At 43.8% G+C, this 19,456-nt stretch overlaps 3 protein-coding genes across 5 annotated transcripts; 1 reads left to right on the top strand and 2 right to left on the bottom strand.

Annotated features, from left to right (window-relative positions):
* Window positions 1-2,216: 2,216 nt before the first annotated feature.
* LOC112881539 (D-ribulose kinase) lies at window positions 2,217-4,538 on the bottom strand. Of its 3 annotated transcripts, none has more exons than XM_025946279.1 (7): window positions 4,364-4,538; window positions 4,065-4,282; window positions 3,826-3,965; window positions 3,332-3,729; window positions 2,873-3,260; window positions 2,692-2,761; window positions 2,217-2,605 (listed from the first exon to the last, which is right to left on the bottom strand). In XM_025946279.1, exons 1-7 carry the CDS (start codon window positions 4,428-4,430, stop codon window positions 2,390-2,392), a joined length of 1,497 nt encoding a protein of 498 aa, XP_025802064.1. In that variant the 5' UTR covers window positions 4,431-4,538; the 3' UTR covers window positions 2,217-2,389. The 3 variants fall into 3 exon arrangements, with proteins under 3 accessions (XP_025802064.1, XP_025802065.1, XP_025802066.1); XM_025946280.1 differs by having other exon boundaries at window positions 4,065-4,270; XM_025946281.1 differs by having other exon boundaries at window positions 2,873-3,239; window positions 4,364-4,536.
* Window positions 4,539-4,728: 190 nt separating this feature from the next.
* LOC112881540 (protein Barley B recombinant-like) lies at window positions 4,729-6,505 on the top strand. The gene is made up of 2 exons (XM_025946282.1): window positions 4,729-4,888; window positions 5,105-6,505. The coding sequence occupies exon 2, from the start codon at window positions 5,232-5,234 to the stop codon at window positions 6,240-6,242; it is 1,011 nt and encodes a 336-aa protein (XP_025802067.1). The 5' UTR covers window positions 4,729-4,888; window positions 5,105-5,231; the 3' UTR covers window positions 6,243-6,505.
* Window positions 6,506-9,663: 3,158 nt separating this feature from the next.
* Window positions 9,664-19,343, bottom strand: LOC112883036 (synaptotagmin-5). Its single transcript, XM_025948254.1, has 11 exons — window positions 18,937-19,343; window positions 18,675-18,776; window positions 16,409-16,459; window positions 15,435-15,555; window positions 14,541-14,659; window positions 14,352-14,450; window positions 13,419-13,499; window positions 13,249-13,331; window positions 11,939-12,164; window positions 11,339-11,506; window positions 9,664-10,325 (listed from the first exon to the last, which is right to left on the bottom strand). Exons 1-11 carry the CDS (start codon window positions 19,039-19,041, stop codon window positions 9,954-9,956), a joined length of 1,527 nt encoding a protein of 508 aa, XP_025804039.1. The 5' UTR covers window positions 19,042-19,343; the 3' UTR covers window positions 9,664-9,953.
* Between the last annotated feature and the right edge of the window lie 113 nt (window positions 19,344-19,456).

Here is a 19,456-nt window from a genome sequence, read left to right as displayed (position 1 = left end):
CACTTGTTCAACAAACCAAATGTAGAGTAGCAGAAACTTAAAAATTACATATCTGCATGGCCTCAAATGTAGAACGTTGCCTCTACTGTTGTAACAATATTTACTCCATCAATAAAAAAAACAATACATATGTGGTCTACAAAAAGTTGTGCTTCGTGACGAGAGTAAGTTGCTTCCAAAAAGCATGAGAATGTGTGGTATACAAGAATATAGTTGCATCAGGAGATTGCACACGTGTTTTGGCACACATCTCCGTTACTTTCTGATATTAGCCTCGTTTAAAACTCAGCTATCTTTCACATAACAAATTTAGCAAACCCTACAATGATGCATATCCAATCACAAAGCTTACTTGTCTATAAATATTACAAAAAAATAGCCCGTGGTCCCACAAAATTGCTTCCAAAGATCAATGTTGCAATGGTCCTTGGACATAGCAAGGATAGCCAAATAGAGGACAGATAACAACAAGATCTATACATAAGAGGATGTACTATAGTAGCAGTTGTTGTTGGCCCATGTGCCTGGTTGTTGTGTGATGGTTTAGTACCATTTTGGAAGTTTAGGGGTTGAGACCAAATTATAATCATTGTAACTCCAAATATAGCATCTTTGGGTTAGTCATTTTACATAAAACAATGATGAAAGTGTAGGAGAGCTATTATGCGTATGCAGTTCATGCATGCCACTTAAAGGAGCTAGACTGAAAAAATGGATTTTAGACACGGGGTGTCTAATCTAAGTGACACCTAAAACATCAAGGTCCCTCAAGTTGTTCAACATGATGACCACCATGTCAACGGAATGCTGCTGGGTCTTCAAGGATTTTAACATAATTCCTGGCATCAAGAAAGCTGGAAACAATTCCTTCACAACTCCATGAGAGCAATTCCTTGATGTCATAGCCGCTATTTGGTTTGCTTAGAACATAAGATATCAACTGTTTCTCAAGAAGAGCACACAGCTAATGCAGGCAACTATGAGGGTAGGTTACGACATCAAGGAATTGTACAATTTGCATCAAGATTTGCATTTTAGATCCACAGCGCCACCTCTAGATTTGGATAATTTAAACTAAAAGTCACTATGTATTCGGCCCCCCAAAAAATTATATTTTTCTGTACAACATCAAATTGCTTCCAAAGCATGAGAGTCCATAGTATAGACCGATATAGCTGCATTAAGAATTAACTTATATGTTTCGACCTATATTTCTGTTACTTTTTAATATAAGCCGTATTTAAATATTGCCCATATTTCACATAATAAAAATTGGGCACATACTACTAATGATGCATATCCAACCAACTTGAATTGCCTATAAATATCATAACAATTAGCCTAGTCCCACAAACTAGTTTGCATCATAGAAATGAAATCCATAAAGATCAAAATTGCATGGGTTGTTAGACGTATTAGGGGTCGCCGAGCATTTGAAAGGCACCAACGCGACCAACTGAAGAGGGTGGCTAATCTAAGTGCCTACTATGGCATCAAGATCCCTATAATCTTTCAGCCAAAAAATCACCCATCTCAACGGAGTGCTTGTCAGGTCTTTAAGGATTTTACCGCTCTTCCTGGCATCGAGAAAGAAGAGAACATTCACCTTTACAACTCCTTCATGAGGCGGCGCCTTGATCTCATAACTATGTTATGTCGCATAGAAAATGAGATATCGTCCCTTTTCGATGAGTACTTGGCCAATGGAGACAACAGGGATGAAATGTTGTCTCAATCCATTAGTAAACTTTCTCCTAGTGATTGCATAAACATGTTGACAGTATTTAATATCATAAGAAAGAAGATGTAATTTCTGATAGATGGTATAACCAATAGGAAGGGAAGGGAGATGGATGGTATCGAGTGACCATCATATGAACCGTATTGGAAAACAATGAACTTCATGGTTAGACTTGGTCGATTCATTGTAGAATGGTTTCTTTATTATTTCTTTTAGCATTGATGGAGACTTATGCTTTGAGGCAAATAGCTTTGAGCTGCTAGGTGAGCTAGCTTAACTCTTAAGGTTCCTTGTGGTCAGACCTGCCCAACGTGGGTATTCGCATGTTTCTAAATTTATTCTATGAGTTAACCGGTAGATTTATCATGGGAATCAATATGCTTTGCAAAAAAAAGAAAAAAGCTTTGAGCTTGCAGACAATTTTGGATCCGAATCAACTCTAATCTGCAGCTTAATTTTGAAAAAGGTTCGAGGCTAAAGGCTAAAGCTGGCCTTATTACTCTGTAAAAGAAGATATCATCTGCACTTCTCCTCTTTGCACCAGAAATCTATCTTGGAAGAATTTTCAAGCATATGTCACCTACACAATTCATCATAGATTGTCCAGATTTTAGCGTCGTACTTGCCCAGAGTTCTTTAGCATCTGCTCTAGCTAGCTATTGCTCCTACTCGGCGATCCGCGCCCTTCAGTGCTAGCAACGCCGCTCCGTACGCCGCCTCGGTCTGCTCCGCCTTCCGCACCGGCACGCCAAGCACCCTCTCCCGAATCGTCGTCCACTTCTCGTTCTGCGCTCCGCCTCCCGCCGTGAACACCTCCTCCACCGCCGTCGCGCCGAGCTCCCTCAGCAGACTGTACCCCTTGGCCTAGTTGTTCGTGCCACAAACTCAGAAACATTTTCAAAGACTACTTGGGAGCTAGTGTGTCCGATGAACTAGAGTTTGATTTCAACCTCAATTCGCGCGATCGATTCCAGGATGCCGTGCAGGTACTCCGCGTCGCTCTCGGGGCGCGGCTGCAACCTTCAGAGGCAAAAAAGCCAACGGTGAATTTGCAATGTGTTCATCAGTTCGTGGTCGATCTGCAGATGAGGAGATCCCTGCATCAATGGGTTTCAGATTGTTGTCATCAACCTTGGCGCCATGTCGGGGTCGGAGACCGGGAACCTCTCGCCTTTCCTCGGCAGCGGGTAGTAGTCGAGCGGTGACGCGGCGGCCGGGTCGATGTCCCTGCTCAGCACCACCAGCTGGTCGTCGGTGAAGAGCTGCCGGAGGACGGCTCCGCCGGTGTTGGACGCGCCGCCGACGAGCCACGCGTCGTCCAGGCGGTGGCTGTACACGCCGAACCTCGCGTCGTCCACGCGGGCCTCGCTCACGAGCTTGACCGCCAGCGTCGAGCCCAGCGACGTCACCGCTCTCCCCGGCCCGGCGGTGCGCGCCGCGAGGAACGCCGCGATGCTGTCCGTCGTCCCGGTGCAGACGACGCATTCCTTGGAGAGCCCTGCCGGCCAGGCGGCAAGACCTTCACATGTTCAGCTAGACAAAGATGATCTCCGTGGATGAGAGACATTGCTGACGAGGTGGTGTTTTTACCGTACTGAGAGAGCACGTCGTCTCTGACGGCGGCGATGGGCGCTCCCGGCGCCATGACGGAGGGCAGCATGCGCGAGTACGGCTGCGCCATGAGCCAGCTCGGGTAGGCGTCGGCCTCCGGGTCGTAGCCGACCTTGAGGGCGTTGTTGTAGTCAGAGACGCCGTACTGGCCGTGCAGGAGCCAGAGGAGCCAGTCGGACTGGTGCATCAGCACGGCGGCCGAGCCGGACCCGGTGCCGTCGCTGCCAGCCGTGTTCCACCACGACACGAGCTTGCAGAGGGTGGAGGAGGCGGAGCACACCGTGTGGTTCGCCGGCGCGATCGATTCCACAGCCGGCAGCGCGTCCGGGAAGCTCTCGTTGTAGAGGAACGGGCCGGCGAGGAGCTCTCCGGTCTCGCTGCATCCCTCGCAGATAAAGAAAAGAATGTTGTCACTGTCACACACTTGTTACCGTGTCTCGTCGTGACGGTACGGTGTGGATGACGACGAAGACCTGTCGACGATGAGCGTGGTCGCCGAGGTCCCGTCAATGGAGATGGAGGAGATGGACGGCCGGTGAGCCGGTGGGATGTCGCCGAGGAGCTGGAACAGCGCCGCTCGCCAGGAGCTCGCCCAGCCCGCGGCGTCGCCGACCTGCCTAGCAACTCCAATGATCCAATCAAGTTTGCATGATGAGATGCCCAAGATCGACGCACAATTTTACCCAATTGTCATGGATAACCGAAATCTTACAGGTGCGTAAGCTCGTTTCCCCTCGGAATGGATGGCCCCTTGCCTGTCGATCAGAGCGTATCTTGCCCCGGATGTTCCGAAGTCTATCCCGAGGAACAGAGGCGTGCCGGCGGCGCCATCAGCTCCCGGATCCTGCCGGCTGAGCATCGTGACCCTTGCCCTCGATGTCACTGCACGATTGAGAGACCTCCGAAACCCCGATGATCCTGAACAAGGTGCTGGGAAATGCGCGCCGAATCAGCCACACGTTGCGGGCCTCGGATTGGATCAGCAGCGCGTGCGTATGAACGATCACTTGCCTCGTCTTGCAGGGTGGTGGTGGCGGTGAGCCAGCGGCTCCACGGAGAGAGTGAGAGCTGGCACCATGGGGTGCGATGCAGGAGGAGGTGATACTGTGTCGGCCGGTGACGGAGACGGCGGCGCGTGCGGCCGGCCGAGGAAGAAGGATAAGGAACCTTTGGACGGAGCGCCACGGGTCTTTGTTGGGCCGGGCATGAAGTAACGGACACAGTAGGGGCTCTATTGGGCCGGACCTGAAGAAACGGACGCACAGTGGGGGCTCTATTGGGCCGACCTCGTGGGTTGCGCACTGGGCCGCACATCTGGGCGGCAGCTATGAAGCCCACCACTACACGAGGGCGTTCGATCCGGTGGGCGCTGCCCGGTCGCCGCCGACGTAGTTTCGGAAAAACGCCAGAGGGATCCGTTCGCCTCACGTCCCGTGCCCCGGCTCTGTCTCTCGTTGGCGGCGACGACTGGGGAGCGCGGCGGCGCCCTTCGCCGGTTACACGTCGGGTTCTTCGCCGGCGACGAGCGTCCACCAGGTACGCCCGCGCCTTCTCTTCCTGCTGCGCGGAACCCAGCTGCGAGCGATTCGTATCCGGATCTGACCCGGTTGCAACTATCTGTCTATGATACCCACTAGCTTCGATTTGGTACCTAGGGTTTGGTTGGTTAGAATGCCCCGGAATTTTCGATTTCTAGGTCCTGCTTCTGTTGGAACCTTGGTGCTTTATCTGATTGGCGGAATGGGTGTGTAGGGATTGGCGATTGGAGGAGGGCGATTGCGGGAGATGGGCTGACCGGAACCACGGGGAGATTCGGTTTTCCTTCTCCGGATTGCGGTCTCTGTAGGTGGATTTGGTTGGTCCGCGTTCAGAGTCGGAGATGGACGATGACGGCAGCCTCGGCATTAGGAACTGGGGCTTCTACGACACAGTGAAAGGCAGCCTCGGCCTGCAGCTCATGTCGTCCGTGCCGGCCGACAGGGACACAAAGTCGCTGCTCCCAGCCGGTGCCTTCTTGCATCACCATGGGCACCACAATGCCCCGCACCAGCTCCACTCGCACCATTCCCGCGACTCTGGTGGCGCCGGAACCTCCGGCGGCATGCCCACTGAGCCGCAGTCTATTCACATGGACTTCTCACGCAACGAAGCTTGGTTGCACCCGTCGCACCACCAACACCCCCGCGAGCAGAAGGTCCTTCATGCTCGGCCTGTCGGGCCAGCTGGACATGTTGGCCATCCTGGGCATGGCGGACATGCTGTGCATCACCCACCTACTGGCTATGGGATGATGACAGATGCACCACACACACTCCAGATGATGCAAGTGCAACCACAGCTTCAGTCACAACTGCAGGAGCCTCCTCCATGTAAGGAGGATGACGTGCCCCCTCCACTGGTTGAGGATCAATCCCTGGTCAAGACTGAGCCGCCTGTGAAGAAGAGGCAGCAGGGTAGGCAGCCTAAGTCACCGAAGCCTAAGAAGCCTAAGAAGGTTGCTGTTCCACGTGAGGATAGGGCAGTCAATGGTCATGCACCCCGAGGGAGGGGACCTAAGAAGACTGTGGGGATGGTGATCAATGGGATTGAGTTGGACCTTTCAAACATACCAACACCGGTGTGCTCGTGCACTGGAGCTCCCCAGCAATGCTACCGGTGGGGTGCAGGTGGCTGGCAGTCTGCGTGCTGCACAACTTCTATCTCAACATATCCACTGCCAATGAACACAAAGCGGCGGGGCGCACGTATTGCTGGAAGGAAGATGAGCCAAGGTGCATTCAAAAAGGTGCTTGAGAAGTTAGTTGGTGAAGGCTACAACCTTGCTAATCCAATTGACTTGAAGACCTTTTGGGCCAAGCACGGCACAAATAAGTTTGTAACGATCAGGTAAAGAAAAAAGGCAGGCTATGTTTGTTGCTTTGTAGGTTGTAGAGCTGCAGTTAGGCCTGATTTATTGCTTGTATCTCTATGCGCCAATCTGCAGAAACTTTTAGGATAGTTTGTAGCCATGCTCAGTTTCACTGACTTAACTGTCATGCCTGTCTTGAGCTTCAGATATCGACTCATTGAAGTCGGTTTGTATCCTTCACTTTGCAAATTGTAGTGTACACTAACAGTCTCTAATTTAGATGGCATGAATTTTACTGCATTAAATATCTGTTTAATTAGTGGCGTTATGTGGAGGTTTTCTATAGCGAAAGCCGAAAGGCATTTACCGGCATTTTTGGACAAGGAGCTAATTGTGAATTTTTGTACACGGTATCTTAGGTTGTGAAAAGCAAGCTTTGTTATTTATGGCCATCTTGCTCAACGTGAAATGTGCATAGAACTTTGTGTTTAATTTACGGTGTATTGTTCTTGTCAAGTGCTAGTTGGCATGTAGCATTTCTTCAGAAAGAGTGTGTGAAGTTGAGGTTATTTGATTGCTTTGGTTCCTTATTAGAATAAAGAGGCTATAGTTGAGCCTAGGACCATTTCTTAGTGTCAAAAATGGTTGAGAAGTCTTATGGAATCACCATGAGCATCAATAGATAAGAAATGCCTTTTCGGGCAATTTTTTACAAGAGTTCAGGTGTTCAAATCTGGTTACAAAGCTTGTATAAAGATGTGATTGGCGAAGCAGATTTTCAACTGTATGACAATATGGATCCGAGGTCATGGTGGAATATTTGGAAAGTTGAAATATTCCATGGTGCAAACAGTATGTGCTTAATGCAGAGGCTTTATTTTAGTTGTAATATTTATGATTTGATTCCTCATTTCATTGAATGGATATGTAGATGTAGCAAAACTAAGTAATTTTCATATTGTTTGGTTTCTCCATTGTTATTTCTTGCAGGGCAATCCAAGACAAATTGAGTCGTTTCGTTTGTTTAATCTGGTTGGAGATTTGTAGTTCTACTTTTCTTTGATAGTCAAGTTGGTATGATACATCCTTCTCTTTTAGTCTATGGGAGTCTTGTGCACTTTGGGATGTCAGTATCGGATAGTTTTCTCAAAATTTGTGTGATTATGTTACTAGCTAGGATAAACTTCTATAATTTTTGTGGGTATTGGATCATGTTCTTCTGAACATATAGTTTTGAAGTTTGAGACCTTTTAGGCTAAGCATGGCACAAACAAGTTTGTAAGAATCAGGTAAATGACATGCTTGTCCTGAGTTTGAGACCTTCTGAACATATCTATTCTGTATGTGCCAATCTGGAGAAGTTTTACAGCTTGTAGCCATTCTCAGTTCTGTGGAATTAATTTACATGCCTGTATCAGATAATACAGCTCTCAAATTCATGGAGATCTGTCTGTGTCTTTATGTTTAGAAGTTGAAGCGGCACAAGTCTCTAACTTAGATGGTATAAATTAATGTGAACAATGTTTGTGTCTCTGGTTTTTTTTAATTGTATGATGTAGAGGATTTTTATGTGAAAGACTATTGCTAGCAATATTTGGGCTAGGAGATATTTTCCGTTTGCTACATGCTACTTCTTTCAACATTTTTTTTTTATGAAATACTACCTCCGTCCTAAATTACAATTCGTTTTGGCTTTTCTAGATACATATATTTTGCTATGCACCTAGATGTACACTATGTCTAGATACATAGCAATAATTATGTATCTAAAAAAGCCAAAACGAATTGTAATTTGGAACGGAGGGAGTAGTACTCATATTGTGCAAGTAGTGTTTACCTTTACTCCTATTGACCTGATGCTTCCCATCTCCTTTGATTCAAGGAAGTAGAATCCTTGATGGTTTACCCTCTTTAACCTCCAATGCAAAGATGTGCTTAGGTCTATATTGTGCAACCTTACTTGACTACCCTGAAAATGCCGTAGCACTTTAACATTTGCTATTAAGTTGGATTGTATGAGTAGTTTCTTTTCCCTGCTGAAAGAGTGCATCGGATGATGTAATATTTAGTTTTATTTAGTTTTGTTTGCACTAAACTTCAATTTTGTCCTGGTTACTGATATTAGAGTGAAGATGCTATCCTTGAACCCTAGAGCATTTATTTGTGGGAAAAATTATGATTTGCCACCCTAGCTGTCATTCAGGATTTGGCACCTATGGCTCACTTGCATGTAGCCCTCAAGACATATGTCACTGAAACATCGAGTGCACATCTTGAAGTGATGAAGAATACAATGTGAGAATGTGTCATGGGCAGTATGGGACTTGTCTTATGTTATTACCTAACCCTGAATCTTCTGCAGCAAGATTTTGGATGCAGGAATGTGGTTCGGAACTATTACTATGATTTGTCTAGTAACAGGTTTCAGACAGTACGGTAAAATGGATCTTCTGTCTTGATGTATTGGGAAGTAGAGTGAAGTATGTGGTGCATGCACATATAGCTAACAAATAGGGTGATTTAGTGATTTTAGTCTCCTTGTTTGGAATAGATTTTTGTTTTATCAGGGGTATAGCAAAATTATGTTGTTGAAGGGACCTGCAGAATATTGGGTTGGTTGCTTCCTCTGAATGTTGTACTTTACCTCCTTTCACCGTTTTTTGGATTTTGATAGGCAAGTGAGCATGATACATTCGCCCTTAGTAAAACTGTAAAAGAATGTTTCTATTCTCCTTTGAGAGCTCATTGGGGCTCAAGTTCATTTTGGTGTGTTGGTATTGGTTGATCCTGCACGATTTGCGTGGCTTTTTGGGGGATGTTTTTTGTTAGTCCCTGGCTGTGTCGAATCTGGGCCACATCAGGTTGATGAACGTTTTCTTTAATCAACAGCATTATACTTACTGTTACGGGAATTTTTGCAACACCAGGACAAGTAAAACACCCTGCACAATCACTTTGTGCTGCAGCGTAGTGGCACGCGCCTACGGCCCACCACCGCCTCCTTACGTGTTTTGGTTCTCCTGGTTTACGTGCGTGGTCGTACCAACTCCAAAAGCAAGGTGAACGACTTTTTATCAAAAAAAAAAATGGGTGAAGGACCAATATCATATATTTAAAATAGAGGCATTAAATATTTTTTAGTGACGTCATTTTGGTTCTCCACGTGGCCGCACCAACCCCAAAAGCAAGACGGAGGACCAAATCATGCCTTTAAATTTTGACACAAAGAATTGTGAAATGTAGCTCTCGTGTGCGTTGCCAAGCTCGGATTCACGCATATTAGCTTCAAAAAGGAAATTTGAATATGGCTGGTTCCCCTTCAAATACTATAGGCGATGTGTCGCATTCTCATTCTTTAGAAGTTTATATTATAGAAAAAAAAATCAAAACTGATTATCGTTTCACCCCGAATATAAATAGACCAAAGAAAACCAACGAGATAATAACAATTAACATGAACGGATTAATATCAGACTAGCACGTCATAGACTTTCCGTAAACTTCAATACGACGGCGTTGTTACATCAATCTGTCAAAGCGATCTAATTTACAGTAATCTTTACTATAAAAGTACCGTTACAACGAACAAAATAAACCAGCAGATATTTCATATAACCAGCACCGCGGATGGCAGTGTGCTGAAATGCAAACATAAAACTCCGTATAATCCCAGATATTGCAGCCTCGCAGGTTTACAGAAAGTAGAACGGGAACCCTGTCACAAATGGGAATTGTCTTTCACTGTACATCAGACTACCTGGAAGGTTGATCAGGCTGGGGAGCAGTAGAGCTGCTGCCGTTCTTGCGGGACATGCTGAAAGGCCCTGCCACAGTCTTGCCCATGAACTTCCCGGCTTTACCAAGGCCACTGCCGACTGCGCCAAAACCAGAACCAACAAGCCCGACGCCAGCACCAATACCAGAGCCAACAAGCCCCGCACCAGCACCAATGCCAGTGCCCACAAGTCCAACACCAGAACCAACTAGTGATGCAGCGCCACCAACTGCATCCATTGTGCTACCAATTATCCCAGCCTCCTTCAGACGCTTCCTCTCCTCTATGGCTTGCTTTTCCGCCTCTAGGGCTTCAAATTGCTCTTCTTTTGTAAACGGATGATACATGACCTGAAGGGTTGAAACAATATATCAGCACCATCATATTAAATTGTACACATTTCGGGCCAACTACCAATGTTGCCACTATGCAGATGCAACCATCTAGATTTCGAACGCCTGTTAATCCGGAGACTCAAAATTTGGAAGCCTGTTCCTCACCAAACCTAGGTAAATAGATAAACCAAGAACTTCTACAGACAAATGGAGAAACAGTTTATAATGGCAGAGTAATGGCTAATACTTTAGGATTCATGTGCAATTCATTTTCAGTTCATCTTCTTGTATTAGTTTTGTGTGAATAGCTACCAGATGGCTAGATGGAGCCCAAATTTTACAGGTTGAAATATGGTTGATCTATACATAGAGTAACTCCTAACATAGGAGTAAAAACAAGATGATGTAGCTATATATATGCAGTAGCATGTGATCTAAAATGTTATTTACATATTTGGCAAAGAAACATCATCAGGATTGTGGTCAGGGGTGAGCATGCAGCTGCCTGTTGCCGTTGGCTGATGCTGGTGCCGTTCAGCCATCAAGGCACAGATCAAGCCATCTGTCACCATCATTATTGCGAGGGGGAGTGCAGAGGTGGTGGCATAATGCAGATAGGAGGGGTAGCAGGACTCTTGCAGCAGCCTTTGCCAGCAAGTCAGAAGTTAGGATGAGGGAGTAGAGCAAGTCAGGCCCAGGGTATTTTAGCTGGTGATCCAAAGTAGTATCTGAAATGTGGGCTGCCAGCGCACATCTGGATGGTTTGCTCGCAATCTGAAGGCCCTGGGAGGCTTGGTTGGTGTGTATCATATGGATTTTTCCAAACCATATGTGAGTATGTGACAGGATGTACTAATAGACTGAGAAATACTAAGCTGGATTGGTAATGTTGATGGGCAAACAGAAAAGGGCGTGTCTATGTAGCACAAATGCATTTCTTGTTCACAGATCCTGTAGGATCTTTAGCTTGCACGAAATAGATATTTTAAGGTCAAAGATGTAAAAGAATATATAAAACCCGCACTAACCTTAAGATGCAATGTGCCTCTATCCTTGGTATCCCTATTTTTAAGTGGATCTACTGAATGCAGCAGCTTCAGAGTGACTTCACGGGTGATCTCAGGTTCAAGACTGTTCACTGCTAGTTTAGCCACACCAAGTCTTTTGTCTTGCTGAAGTTTGTCTTCATCGTAAACCTGTGAAATCCACCATGAACATATTTAACTCCATAACATCGAACAAAATTCAGAAGATTGGATTACAAGTGTTAACAATATGAAAAGCATAATTATGAAGCCAGGCACTTTGAAAAGGTTGTCTAGTCTCTTTTTTTTCCCCAGTGATCGAAGCCATTTCTATTAAGCCTCCACAGAGAATAAGTTTAGAAATGAAAACTGTTTGCTCCATGCAAAGTTTATCAGCCATCCACAAGACTTCATCAAATGACCAATACGCTAGAGGCTTCATTTCCAGGATAAAAGATGAGCTAGATAATGTTATCATGGACTGTTCATTAGTGCCTTTTTTATTCATATAATCCTTACTTCTTAGTGTTTTCTGAAGCCTAAAACGTAAATGACACAAGAAAATGGGATACATTTGAACATAATATAGAAATATAGAATTACCTCAAAAATGACAGATTGGGTTTCTTTGTCTTCGACAATCAGCTCAAATGTTTCATTCCATTCTGGATTCAGGTTGTCATCTATGATTTTTGTTTTGACTTTAAACATTGGTCGCACATACAGTCTCACATAAGGATCTGATTTACCAATCAACTCCTTGTTTTTCAAAGAAGTTGCTTTTACCACAGTAACAGAAAGTTTTCCCTGAGGTTTAAGCTCCAGGTCACTGAAGAGAAAGAACAGGCAGTACAAGTCAACCAACATCAAAGGGGATCTGATAAAGAAACCATTTCCAGCTAGGCAGAAAGAAATTATAATTATCATTAGCGTTTCCTTCTAAGCTAGCAAGAAATACTTAAAATGGTTCATAAATCAAAATATACATGATTGGTTACCATAATAATTAGTATCTAGCTGCAATTGCAGTCTTAAGGTCTAGTTGAGGATTGACTGCAGCGGATCTCTTTGCTAACATGATGTCAAGAAAAATTTTGGAAACTCTAGGACAATGGTGCATGACAAATTCTTTTCTACATGACAGCATATTACAGCTGAACAGTGTCATACAGATTGGCTCATTCAGGCAGTGAGATGATCATAAACAAATCCTTCATACTAGCTGTGTGATTTGATTAGAAATCCTTCCCCTTTAAATTTTATCTTCTACTGTTGGAACCTTGCTAGATTAATACATCGAGTGTTTCTTAGATCCTTCAAAAAAGGTAGAGTTGTTTCTTTCAGGAAAAAAAGGATAAGAGCTAATTTAATCAAACTAGCTTAATCATATTCTTTCAAAAGTAAACAAGCCTATTCTAAATATACCATTGCAACCTAACGGTTCATTATGGCCACCTGCATATGACGCTGTAAAACCAGGGAATAGTATGCATCCATCTCGAAACTGCATTCTGTAATCAGCATGCCTACTGTCTGCAACATTGCAGTGCCATTTTCAAGTTGAGAATGACTAGACTACATGTCCAACCCAACTGTCTGACCAGTTTAAGACTACAGTTTCGTGCTCTTTGCCTGGGCCTACAATGTAAAAAAATGATGACGCCAATTCGTTGGATGAGCAGCGTTGGACGACGCAACCCAATGCACTGCTCTTTCAAATTTCCATTATCTCAATCAACATAATTGAGTAGTACTGTACTCATATTTTCATCTATCATGATGGAATTTCCATAAATAGTCAGCAAAACTCAGCTGAATCTTTGTTGAGCTCATTTTTTATTTAATAACTGCAGTGCGCATTCTAAGATGGTAAAGAAAAAGAAGAGCAAAAATAATAGGTTGAAGAAACTCACCTTGTATCAACATTAACACCAAGTGGAACAACTAGCCTGTGTGGCCACTGGAGCATATCAGAAACAATTGAGTTCACAGTATCCTAATCAAAGGTAGAGGAATCATGGTTACATTTATATTCGGTAGTTGGTAGGACTAGAATGTTCAAAATATTGTCTAGTCATCATACATCAATCATGTCAGAAAGTCCAGGAACTGCGGTTAGGCTTCCTCCAATGGCCTTCAGGGTGTACTGAATTTTTGGCTCTGGCTGAAGCACAAAGAACCCAATTAAAAGAAACACATGGGAAAAGCAAGAATCAGTTAAGATTTCTTGTTCAATATTGAAATAAATCCATGTGGCATTGTCAATTTTTGTCCCATTTTATGTCCTCATTCACACAATGTCCTTGTCAGTCAACCTCCAGATCAAATTTTGGATTCAAAATGTGCAGGAAAAAAATGTAAAAACAAATCGCATGAACAAGATGCCAGATATCATGAATAAATGTTCCCAAATGAGAATTCATGTTATCATCATGATTAAAAAGATGCTCATAGCATCATTATTCACCAAACAATAGTGGTTCCTCCATTCTCTTTTCTCATTGAAGTTTCAGGAGCGTGAAAGTACTCTCTTTTAACTGATTTTATACAATTTCTGAAAGCAAACGACTACATTTTCCTAATTTTCCCCACTTCTTTTAATATATGCTTTTTACAAGATTTAATATAGTTGTTCATCAGCCACTCAGATTATTGTATAGTTTAGGGGATAGAAAAAAATTAATGATGTAATGTTGAATTTCATGCAATAGCTAAAGCTATTCAGGAAAAGTGGGCAATTAACTTCAACACAAACATGGATTAAAAGTGTGCCACATTTTTTCCCTTCAAAGTTTGTTTGCAAAGTCTCAAATTCAGGACCTTGGACTTTCAAGGCATATTGAGTTTCATGCACCATCCAGTCCATTCAAAAGCTTAACTGTTGCGGAAAGGTGGGCACTATAGTTCAAATGTTGCGAAAGATGTAGATTTAATAAGGAAATGTGGTCGATGTACTGAAAATCTAAAACATCAGATAAAAAGTAAGTAGTAACCGATATTGGTTAGTAGAACTTGCATCAGCAAGGAGAGCCACAACAACAGCAGATATGCAAGGAATCTCTTCTGACAGTTGGAAAACGACACGTATGACAGTGTAGATCTGAAGATCCTTGAGCTGCAAGTTGGTTGGTAAAATATAAGTAATTCTAATCAAGAAAAGTTGTCTCCATATATCATCATGTGGTGAAGATCAAAAAGATGAAACCTGAATAGGTAGTGATGCAACAACAGCATCAACAGCTAGGATTATGCTTGGATCACCACCCCAACGGAAATCTATATCCATTATGATTTGGCCTGGCTGAAGATTTTGAATACGAATACCTACAGAAATCACAACAAACAAACAAAACACAACATACTTTTAAGTCATCTTTATGAAGTCCTGCAGCAAGCTTCAAGATGATATACATGATAAACACAATTTAGGTTTGAATGGCATTACTAATATCAAATCACAAACTCATTTAAACAAGGAAGTTCTATACCCTACACAGTTGACTTCAGGAATGAGGATTACATCAAGTATAAATGCTGGAAACCCAACTAGTTGACATGTATTTGTCACTGTTAATCTCTAGGAAATAATTTTTCATTAAGTCTGAGTGATTTCAGCCAATAATCTTCCATAGGAGGTAATGTCAATTATGATAAAAAAGAAGCATGCCTGATTTCCAAAGATTTACAGGCAGAATATCAATGTTGTGTATAAACACTTTTATCATATAGAAAGAAGCGACAGGAGGAGGAATATTAATGATATGCGCTTGGACCTGCAAATGACCAGGCGTGATCAGTCTCATAGACGTTTTAGAAACCACCTTCCTGGAAACTCTTTCTGTTAAGGTGCTGATTCAAAGATTTACTGTATTTTAACATATACATACGAACCACCAAGTTATTTAAGGATATGTTGCTTCTATTATCCCGATAAAATTGAGAGTTGTCTTCACGATAGGACTGAAATGAACTATTTTTTTCCTTTTGCATATTGGAAAAAAATATTGTGGGAAATTTTCAATGGTGAGAAATGTATGCACCAAAGAAGATAAATATGAGATAAATAAAATTGAATATCAAACATATAAACTAGGAAAACCTTCTATTTTTGGTGACACGGTCCCAAGAGAAAATTTGCTGAACTTCAGAGATTTTATTCCTGGTGGCCGGTAATCATCTAGCAGTGGTTCAACGGACTCCTTAACCACTGCTGTTGCAGCCTAAAACCAAATTTCAAGTAAGTTCAGCACATGGGGCTTATGAACATCAATATTGCTAGACAATATGTCTTAGGCCATAAGAATGCAGCAAAACAGACAGGTAGGCATGTCTAAGCTAACAAAGATGGATAAGCAAGCTCTATGAAATTGGTATTGCTAGACAATGTCTTAGGGCACAAGAATGCAGTAAAACAAACAGCTAGCCATGTCTTAGCTGACAAAGATGGATAACCAAATGGCTTACTCTATACATCCCTGACTGAAACCGTACTCATAAGGTACCGATTCGAAATTTTATAAATGCAGGACCACTTAACATGTCTCATATTCTTATTTTTCAGTGAATCTAGAATACTAGGAATCGGATGGATAAGTTTGAATCAAATTCTAACCCAATCAACCCTGTGGCCTTACCCAAAGAGCAATTAATTGCATAGAAAATGCCATGTACATGATCATTCAATTGTCCTTATGATTAAACTCAAGTCCAATTTGAAGGTTATACTAGCCTAAGCTGTGGACACTTGATAGAAACAAAGTGGAGACTCCAAATGCCCAAAACCTAGTTATTTATAATGCTCAGAAAATTCTATTGTGCTCAATACAGTGACAACAGATTCAAGAGGTCAGGTAGGCAGAACAATAACATCATCAACAAAACAAAAAATAATAAGGAATACAATTAGACACACAAGTTAGCAAATCAACAGTAAGACGAAACATCATACAAGGAATGAAAATCACTATAATGGAATAGTATATGGATTATCATTACTAGAAAGGATTTACAATAAGCAAATGATTTTGCAGAACTATAACTAAGATTAAGACCCAAAAAAACCTTTAAACTTACTTCTGAAACAAATGGCCAAAGCTTGCTTAGATGCTTGTTCAGCCATTTCACCTGTAGCAAACAACTAAATATTAATTTTGCAGATCAGATGAGGTACAGATGACCATGAACAGCTTCCTGGCTTCTTGCAAAGAAATGAACTAATAAGATAATGTTCAAATGTCAGGATCCCAATATTGTATGTACAGAATATTCTGTAGGAAAGGGAAATAACTAATAGTACAAACTCTATGAACTACCATGATATCATAACAGTCGACATAGTCAAACCAATCATCATAACATAACAGTGCGAGGAAATAAAAGTAACAAAATATCTAAATATACAAATTCAACAGTTGTTACTTCTGTAGTCCCATAATGAAGTAAGAGCTGGGGAATAAAATATTACACCCTTCCACTTCCCTCACTTTGTAGAAAACACCCTTCTGTGTTGGATCACTACAAAATGTTTCAGTTGCTAATAATTAACGACCAAACCTTGTGTTCAGAACTTCCCTATGAAGACAGGGAACTACTGGCACCCTTTTGTGAATTAAGCACTCATTTATCTAAGGGAAACATCAAGCAGACATGGCCGCTGAATGTACAAGATCAATGTCTTTTGATCGATTCACTAAGCAGTGGAACAAGGGGTTCCAAGCTTCTCCTCAGCCACTACTCCATCCATTTCATTGACAATCTACATCCAGAAGCTGAGCATCCCACATCCCTAACCTGAAGCAGTGGACGCATATGGACCGGGCATCAATTCCTCTAGTCACTCTGTCACATCTCAGACTTCATGCTCATGAGCAAAAGCTTCTTCATCTTTGTAGCACCACATGTTGAGTGTGTTTGGATCGAGCTCTGGCAGGCAGCTAACTGGCTGAGCAGCGATCCCAGCCGCAGGTGAACGAAATCGGACGCTTGGAAATGCTGGCTGAGCCGGGCAGCTCTGCCTAGGAGCCAACCAAATAGGCCTGTTGTCATGTTTGATGATTGAATTCAAATCAAATTTGAAATCTGATTGTAATTTGCTTGTTTCATGTGAAGCTTGTGGTGAAATTAAATTTCAATTTCGCAGCCTAAGGTGATTAAACATGTTCTACTCATGAACCCGGGTTGTTTTCACTTCAAATGAACGGTACCTGCTTGCTATCCAGAATTTTAGTTGTGTTCTAACATGTTTCTTGCCCGGTTGATTACATGTTAGCTCTCAGCTTCAATGGGCATCAACATGTTCGTTTGAATCAAAGACAATTCAAATGGCTCCTCACACTCTGCCCCTCTGTTGCTCTCAATCATGGCCAACAAAACAGCCACTACGATACAAATCACACGCCTGTTTTTTGTCAATGCATACCTACCTAATGTAGCAGTTCCACACTCATGATTCGGTGCTTACATTATCAGTAAAGAATTATGGTTAACAGAAATTCAAAGAGCTTCTATCAGTCAAGTACACATACGCAAAGAACTTCTATCAGATGTTGCAACAGTATTCGGAGCAAATGGTTTAGAGAGACATAAAGTTTGGATGGTGCAATTATTTTCTTTCAATCTAAATAATGTTCATAGAACATGTAGCATATCAGATTGTTCAATGACCCTACCGTAATTTTACCTAATATATTTTATCATAATGGATGGTGCACAAGTTTCATATCAATCAACCATGCACTTCGTTGTATTTTCCGTACGCCTTGGTGGATAGAAGTTAGCGTTAGTCTTATGCAATTAGATTCAACCTAGGGTACTTTGACTCCCTGTTTCATGATTAATGCTATCTGAACCTACAGTGGTTGTGCATCAAATTGACAGTAGCCATGCATAGCACCGAGAAGCTAAAACCTACCCTAGTGGCCGGCTGGCTGGTCCAAATATTGCGACCCCAAAACATCAATCACACCCACGACAAGCCCTCCCTAAACCAACATCACCTGTGACTGGGTCAACTACAAACCAAGAGCTCAGCTATCTCGCAATCCACACGATCAATATCATATATGCTTAGCATTTTTGTTTCATTGGGCAACAGGACTGAGCCAGACTTACATTGGTCCACCTAGTTAGCTTCTGCCCACACCCACATGTAGTTTCGAAACAGGCAAACCAACAGACTTTTGTTAAGCTATTCCTTCTAACAAGTACAGGCAACTTACTTCCTCCCAGAAAAATAGAAGGAAAATCACTACGATTTAAACCCTGTGAACCCAGAAGTGACCACACCAGAATGGCCCGGTTCAAGGGGCACGGGCATTTTGGTGGCAGGAGTGCCTCTAACCTGCTCAAACTGCGGGAAGGATATCCACTCGGGGAAGTTGTCGCCGCACAGCTTCCTGAGGTCGTCCCTGCCGAGAGACCCGAGCACCTTGATATCCGCGGTCTGCAGCAAGTAAGAGAGACCCAGACAGCAAGGCTCATCAGAAACCCGCGGAAACCAAGCCTCACACTGTCACACGCAAGCAGTCCTGGCCAAATCCAACTCCGGCGCAGCGAGCGAGCGAGAAACCGACGAGGCATTCCCCTCACGCGAGCGAACCCACCTTGGCGATGCGCTTCCTGCTGCGCCGGAGCATGACGCGGCTCCAGCCGGCCATGATGGCCACGCCGACCACCACCCCCATCACCATCCCGGAGATCAGCCCCATCCTGTCCCCCCGCCGCCGCCGCCGCCTGACCTCACCGCTCCGCCCGGCGCGCCTCGGCTTCCCCTACCTCATGAGGCGGCGACCGGCCCCGAGATCCGGGGCGGGCGCGAGGAGTCTTGGCGAAGAAGAAGAGGACGGGGGTCTGCGCTCGCGCTCGCGGTTTGTGGCTGGGGAATGGTGGGGAGTTCCGGGAGAGGATTAATTGCGTGGTTAGTGGGGTGATTAACGAGCAGGGGGAGGGGGAGGGGGAGGGAGGGATGAGCTGGTGGTCGTAACCCCCGAGGCGAGGAGGCCCGCGGAAAGAGGGAGGAGGGGGGTCAACTTGGCGGTCTGGGGATAACGAGTTGATTAGGACAAAACAGCGCGTCGGCAGCGGGCGCGGCGTGTCCGCGGGTGGAGGCAACCGGCGGGCCAC

Source organism: Panicum hallii, chromosome 2, assembly GCF_002211085.1.
Source record: "Panicum hallii strain FIL2 chromosome 2, PHallii_v3.1, whole genome shotgun sequence".
Lineage (NCBI taxonomy): Eukaryota > Viridiplantae > Streptophyta > Magnoliopsida > Poales > Poaceae > Panicum > Panicum hallii.
The sequence above is the reverse complement of the archived record's forward strand: the minus strand, read 5'-3'. Positions and strand labels throughout refer to the sequence as shown.

Coding starts and splice junctions, on each gene's coding strand:
- LOC112881539 (XM_025946279.1), bottom strand. CDS start 4,430: ATGGTGCCAGCTCTCACTCTCTCCGTGGAGCCGCTGGCTCACCGCCAC. Junction 3,261..3,331: donor CGACGTGCTCTCTCAGTACG/GTAAAAACACCA, acceptor GAACATGTGAAG/GTCTTGCCGCCTGGCCGGCA. Junction 2,762..2,872: donor GACCCCGACATGGCGCCAAG/GTTGATGACAAC, acceptor TTGCCTCTGAAG/GTTGCAGCCGCGCCCCGAGA.
- LOC112881540 (XM_025946282.1), top strand. CDS start 5,232: ATGGACGATGACGGCAGCCTCGGCATTAGGAACTGGGGCTTCTACGAC.
- LOC112883036 (XM_025948254.1), bottom strand. CDS start 19,041: ATGGGGCTGATCTCCGGGATGGTGATGGGGGTGGTGGTCGGCGTGGCC. Junction 15,556..16,408: donor TTTGGCCATTTGTTTCAGAA/GTAAGTTTAAAG, acceptor ATTTGGTTTTAG/GCTGCAACAGCAGTGGTTAA. Junction 14,660..15,434: donor CGTGTCACCAAAAATAGAAG/GTTTTCCTAGTT, acceptor TGATTTCTGTAG/GTATTCGTATTCAAAATCTT.